Source organism: Petromyzon marinus, chromosome 25 (genome assembly GCF_048934315.1).
Source record: "Petromyzon marinus isolate PM22_M1 ecotype Great Lakes invasive population chromosome 25, UKy_Petmar_22M1.pri1.0, whole genome shotgun sequence".
In the NCBI taxonomy this organism is placed as follows: domain Eukaryota; kingdom Metazoa; phylum Chordata; class Hyperoartia; order Petromyzontiformes; family Petromyzontidae; genus Petromyzon; species Petromyzon marinus.
The window spans coordinates 11,789,245-11,795,590 of record NC_133691.1 but is presented as its reverse complement, the minus strand read 5'-3'; the positions used below and the strand labels follow the sequence as shown (position 1 = coordinate 11,795,590).

Below are 6,346 nucleotides of genomic sequence, written 5' to 3'. Positions count from 1 at the left end.
TGTTCTGTTCCAAAACGTAATAATTTCTCCATGTATGGAATTCAGTTCCAACAACGCACACTCCTCGCTGTCCAATACATGTGCTTTGTTCCATCACCGAACACTTTCAATTCCGCGTCCCGTTCCGTTCCAACAAGTTGATCCTCTTTCAAACGCGCGTGCTCCCTTCTGTCGCGTCGCCATACGATCCGTTCTCCTCCATTCCGTGCGTTATTCCATTCCGACCCAACGTGGTCTCCTTCTGAGCCATCACGTTCTCGATACACAACCTGGAATCGACCTCCCCCCACCCCTCCCTCCCCCCCCCCCCCCCATATGGAATGTGGAAGATCTCTGTTCTGTTTGGGTCCCTCCCTCACCCACACGCAGGGTTTCTCAGAAGCAAGTCCTCGCGACAGCCACCACGGCCACCAATTTACCTCCGCTTCGAGCCCCACGGACACACAAAGACAAAGATCCCCCGTATAGCCTCAACACACTGTTGGGGGCAAGTGCTGTTAGCGAACACCTATGAAGGCCGACACGGCACACATGGGGGCAGGTGGCCAGCACCACGCCCGACCGCCTTTGTCTCCCCAGGGACGATGTTTACACACCGCACCAGGTACTCATTCGAGGCTGAGTCGACCTAGAGGAGGCCCAGGACCGGTTCAGATAATCGTCACAGGTGTCGGCCGTGAGCGCGAACCGAACCCGGGTCGCCGGGTTCGTAGCGCAGCGTAGCGCTAAGAGCGCTACGCAACTGCTCCTCGCACATCCACACACGATACACACACGCACGCACGATACGCACACGCACGATACACACACGCGCACGTGCGCGCGTGTGTGTATCGTGTGGCAACTCGAAGCGTGTAACTTGAAACGGAGGTAAATGGGTCGACTCCTGGAAAGGAACTGCTTGCTTTTCGTCACAAGGACGGGAGTTGAGCTCCGTGAACCCTGCCTCGACGTGGTTTTGATGCAGCCGGACATCTGTTGCAGAAGAAAAGAGCTTCAGAGCTCATCGGATTTCGTCCACTGTAAATGAAAGATCATGATAAAAGCTCGAACCTCGGAGGGACTTGAGAAAGCGGAGACGCTAACCGGGCGGTTGGACTGGCGGTGAGCAGGGAGACCTGCAGAAGCAGTCGTGGCTGGCGGACTGTGGGAAGACGTGAGAGTGAGACGAAGATAAACTAAACTAAAGCTGAACTATGGTTTTTATTTTACCAGCTAAAGGCCCACTGAGCTATGTAGCTCTTTTTCAGACGTGACCTGGCCACAAATGACAGCTCAACAAAGCGGCTTATCACGTGGAAATGTACAGCAGCCAAATACTGTAAACGCACGTTGTTTATAAACGTGGAGGGGAAAAAAAACCGGAGGACTCGGAGAAAAAATCCACGCGACCACGGGGAGAGAAACATGCAAACTCCAAATATACCGCAGGCGTCATCAGGGTCGGGATCGAACCCACGACCTCCTGTATACCAGGCGAGGTAGTTAGCATCTCCTAGCCACCGTGTCGCCCAGGGGTGACCTGAAAGCAAGGAACGTGGAGGTCAGGGAAGGTCAATGAGTTCCTGCGAACCTGCAGATTACAACGGGACGGAGTCTCTAGAAGCGAGGACTTGGAGAGGGAAACATTGGAGACGAATCATTGGTGGCCTGTGAGACTGGAGAACCATAGGACCTCGGATATGGGTGACCTTAGAACCAGGAAGACCAGGATGATGAAGCAGAGGACTCGGTTGACCTGGTGACCTTGGAGACAAACCAAAGGGTTTATGATTGGCGTAACCGTGGAACCAAGGGGGCTGCTATAAAGGGCAGCGGGTTGGATTACCAGAGAATACTAGAAGCTGGGAGGAGGATTTGAGGGCAGTTGCGTGGATGATCATGCATGGTGGGGGGGGGGGTGTGGTGGGAGGGGGGCCCGGGTGGGAGTGTGGTGAGGCTATAGTTGGAGAGGCGAGGACCCGGTGAGCTGCATCTCGTTGGCCAGGCTGCGTGGCACGAGGCTCTTGGTGCTGTAGTACTCCACCACCTGCTTGGGCACCTCGGCCAGCACGCACTTGGCCAGCGCCTCCGGGGACGCCTGCCGGGGGTCACGGGGGGTGGGGTGGGGGAAGGGTCAGGGGAAGAGCAAGAAGGGGTCAGGGAGGGGTTTAGAGGTGGTCGTTGGTGGCAGGGGTCGGAGTAATAATGATGATGATGATGGGCGGCGGAGGGGAGGCCGGAAGGTTTGTGGGTAGTGGGGGTGGCAGTTAAAGGGAACGGGAGTGGGGGGGGGGGGTGGTGAGGGGGTGGCAGCCTCAGGGGTCAAGGGTTGAGGCGTTCAGAGCGATCGTGGGATTTGTTTCTGGAGTTCAAAGCGGGTTAACGGGCACGAGTTCGGGTCAGTACTTAGCAGCGGCGTGGTGGTAAGTGGTGATGATGTTAATGATGGAAGCACGCGTGATTTCCGCGTGTGTGTGTGTGTGTATTTCAGTGGCGTGACGCAATGCATCTAGGATGACTAAAATGTGGCCAAGGTCCCACCTCGCATCGGAGGTTGGGGTAATGCCGCCGATGTATGGAGCATTACTCATCCCGGTTCTGCTCCTGATTTCCGATTTATGAAGACAAACATCTCTCTCGATAGATCAATAGCGGAGAGATTGCGAGGGGTGTAACCACGCACGGCGCTACTCCCCCACACCCCCCTTGGACCCTGCCCCCCCCCTCTCTCTCTCCCCACAAAACTCTTCCACTCCCAGCTGCCGAACGGAGCGCACACGCCCGAGTGAACGTCTCTGATGGCTTCCCACCAACGCCCTCTCGCACCACCACCACCACCACCACCCCTCTCCCCCCACACCCCTCCCCCACCTCCACCCGCCACGCGCTCCTCGACCATCTCCACATCCCTCCCCCGTGCCCCCCCCCCTCCGTGACCCCTTCCCCCGTGCCCCCTTCCGTGCCACCCACCCCGGAAGCCCCCACGCCCCCACGCCCCCCCAGACTCACGCTCTTGAAGTCACGGAAGGGCACGAACTGTACGATGTCTCTCGCCGTGGGCTCTCCGCGGGGCGAGCGCAGCACGCCGTCGTCGCCGTCCAGCATGTGCATGTCGGTGAAGTCGGCGTTGCCCACGCCCACGATAATGATGGACATGGGCAGCCGCGAGGCGCGCACGATGGCCTCGCGCGTGTCGCCCATGTCCGTCACCACGCCGTCCGTCAGGATGAGCAGGATGAAGAATTGCTGCGCCGCAGCCGGGAGGAGGAGAGGGGGGAGCAGGGGAGCGGAGGATGGGGGATATACACCCAGGGAGAGTTGGTGGTGATGGTGGTGATCGTGGTGATGGTGGTGATGGTGGTGATCATGATGATGATGTCGGTGGTGATGAAGGTGGTGATCATTATAGTGGTTGTGGGGGTGATGATGCCTCTGAGGCATGATTAGTTTATGTTGGGTCATATTGTGTAGAGATCACGTTAAGTACATATAACCCTCCACACTGTGCGATTGAGCTAATAATATCAAGGTGTGACGTCATGGAGGAATATATGCAAATTGATTTGGGATTCTCAGCCAAGGAGGAATAGGAGGAGAAGGAGGAGGAGCGGCAGGAGGAGGATGAGGAGGAGCAGGAGGAGCGGGAGCAGGAGGAGGAGGAGGAATGTTGCAAACCCAATGCAGCATTTTGCTCTGTCGGGTGGTGGAGGGTTCTTGTTTATAGTTGACACTGTACCTACCCTACCCAACCCATCAAAAAACGAATAATGAATCGTAATATTAATCGTGAAACCCTACGGATGAAATTGACATTGCTGATGATCATGATGCTGCTGCTGCTGCTGCTGGTGATGGTCGTGACGATGATGAAGATGCAGAGCGGTGGCGCAGCGGTTAGCACACCGCGCTACGAACCCAGCGGCCCGGGCTTCGATTCCACGGCTCACGGCCAACGAACATCGCGCGGCGTCACGCAGCCGACCCTCTTTGACACCGCGAGCAACATTGTCTTGATTTTTTTTCAGCAGCAGAGCGCAACCAAGGAAACCAAACGATGAATTGTTTGACAACCGCGGCCTCAAAACGGTCTGTCGTCGTCGTCATCCCGGCCGTGAGCTATCATCGCGACTCAGACGCTCGCTCCCGCGAGGCCTTGACGCCGTGAATAATTCAATGTCGGGTGGACGGCGACTGCTTAATGAGAGGAGCGGGGGGCGGGGGCTACATAACGTCCGCGGGATGTGCGATGCTCATCTGCAAGCGGCAGATTCAGTTGTTGTCGTTGCACACTCAGAGCCGCCCCGTGCCATCCTAACCCACCCCCCCCTCGCTTCCCACCCATCAGAGATGGGGGTGGGAGGGGGACTCGACACAAGCGGGCGGCGAGAGATGTAAGGATCGAGATGGCACCGTGCGTGGGTAAAGCTGCTGATGCCATCACGACGACCGCGACCTTCCTCGCTTGCCAACGCGTGCCACCCGCCACCAGAGCCTACAGCTGCCGCACGGCAGAGACGCGCGGTGGCCTCCAACAATTGCCCCGACAGCCTCCCCCTACCTCCTGTTCTTGTATAGACTCACGCAGAGTTATCCACAGACTCACACAGATAATCAGACTCACAGAGAGGCATAGACTCACACAGAGTGTCATAGACTCACACAGAGCAATCCACGGACTCACACAGAGAGTCATAGACTCACACAGAGCGATCCACAGACTCACACAGAGAGTCATAGACTCACACAGAGAGTCATAGACTCACACAGAGTGATCCACAGAGTCACACAGATAGTCATAGACTCACGCAGAGCAATCCACAGACTCACACAGAGAGTCATAGACTCACGCAGAGCGATCCACAGAGTCACACAGATAGTCATAGACTCACACAGAGAGTCATACACTCACGCAGAGCGATCCACAGAGTCACACAGAGAGTCATAGACTCACACAGAGAGTCATAGACTCACACAGAGTGATCCACAGACTCACACAGATAGTCATAGACTCACACAGAGAGTCATAGACTCACACAGAGTGATCCACAGACTCACACAGAGAGTCATAGACTCACACAGAGAGTCATAGACTCACACAGAGAGTCATAGACTCACGCAGAGTGATCCACAGACTCACACAGATAGTCATAGACTCACAGAGAGAGTCATAGACTCACACAGAGTGATCCACACACTCACACAGATAATCAGACTCACAGAGAGGCATAAACTCACGCAGAGCAATCCACGGACTCACACAGAGAGGCATAGACTCACACAGAGTGATCCACAGACTCACACAGATAGTCATAGACTCACACAGAGAGTCATAGACTCACACAGAGCAATCCATAGACTCACACAGAGAGCCATAGACTCACACAGAGAGTCATAGACTCACACAGAGTGATCCACAGACTCACACAGATAATCAGACTCACAGAGAGGCATAAACTCACGCAGAGCGATCCATAGACTCACACAGAGGGTCATAGACTCACACAGAGTGATCCACAGACTCACACAGAGAGTCATAGACTCACAGAGAGTCATAGACTCACACAGAGTGATCCATAGACTCACACAGAGAGTCATAGACTCACGCAGAGTGATCCATAGACTCACACAGAGAGTCAGACTCACACAGAGTGATCCATAGACTCACGCAGAGCAATCCATAGACTCACACAGAGAGTCATAGACTCACGCAGAGAGTCATAGACTCACACAGAGAGTCATAGATTCACACAGAGTGATCCATAGACTCACACAGAGAGTTATAGACTCACACAGAGAGTGATAGACTCACACAGAGTCATAGACTCACACAGTGATCCATAGACTCACACAGAGAGTCATAGACTCACACAGAGAGTCATAGACTCACACAGAGTGATACATAGACTCACACAGAGAGTCGTAGACTCACGCAGAACGATCCACAGACTCAGACAGAGAGTCATAGACTCACGCAGAGTGATCCATAGACTCACACAGAGTGATCCATAGACTCACACAGAGAGTCATAGACTCACACAGAGTGATCCATAGACTCACACAGAGAATCATACTCACAGAGAGCGATCCACAGACTCACACAGAGAGTCATAGACTCACACAGAGGGTCATAGACTCACACAGAGTGATCCATCGACTCACACAGAGAGTCATAGACTCACACAGAGAGTCATAGATTCACACAGAGTGATCCATAGACTCACACAGAGAGTTATAGACTCACACAGAGAGTGATAGACTCACACAGAGTCATAGACTCACACAGAGTGATCCATAGACTCACACAGAGAGTCATAGACTCACACAGAGAGTCATAGACTCACACAGAGTGATCCATAGACTCACA

General features: G+C 54.4%; 1 protein-coding gene across 2 annotated transcripts in view; it reads right to left on the bottom strand.

Annotated features, from left to right (window-relative positions):
- Positions 1-295: 295 nt before the first annotated feature.
- LOC116945736 (copine-4-like) overlaps positions 296-6,346 on the bottom strand; it is a 58,701-nt gene continuing 52,650 nt past the window's right edge. For both annotated transcript variants that reach the window (XM_032960244.2, XM_032960245.2), the window contains exons 15-16: positions 2,992-3,228; positions 296-2,080 (exon numbers count right to left, since the gene is read on the bottom strand). In XM_032960244.2, coding sequence (XP_032816135.1) covers positions 1,940-2,080; positions 2,992-3,228 — 378 coding nt within the window. In that variant the 3' untranslated portion in view covers positions 296-1,939. The remainder of the gene's footprint in view (positions 2,081-2,991; positions 3,229-6,346) is intronic.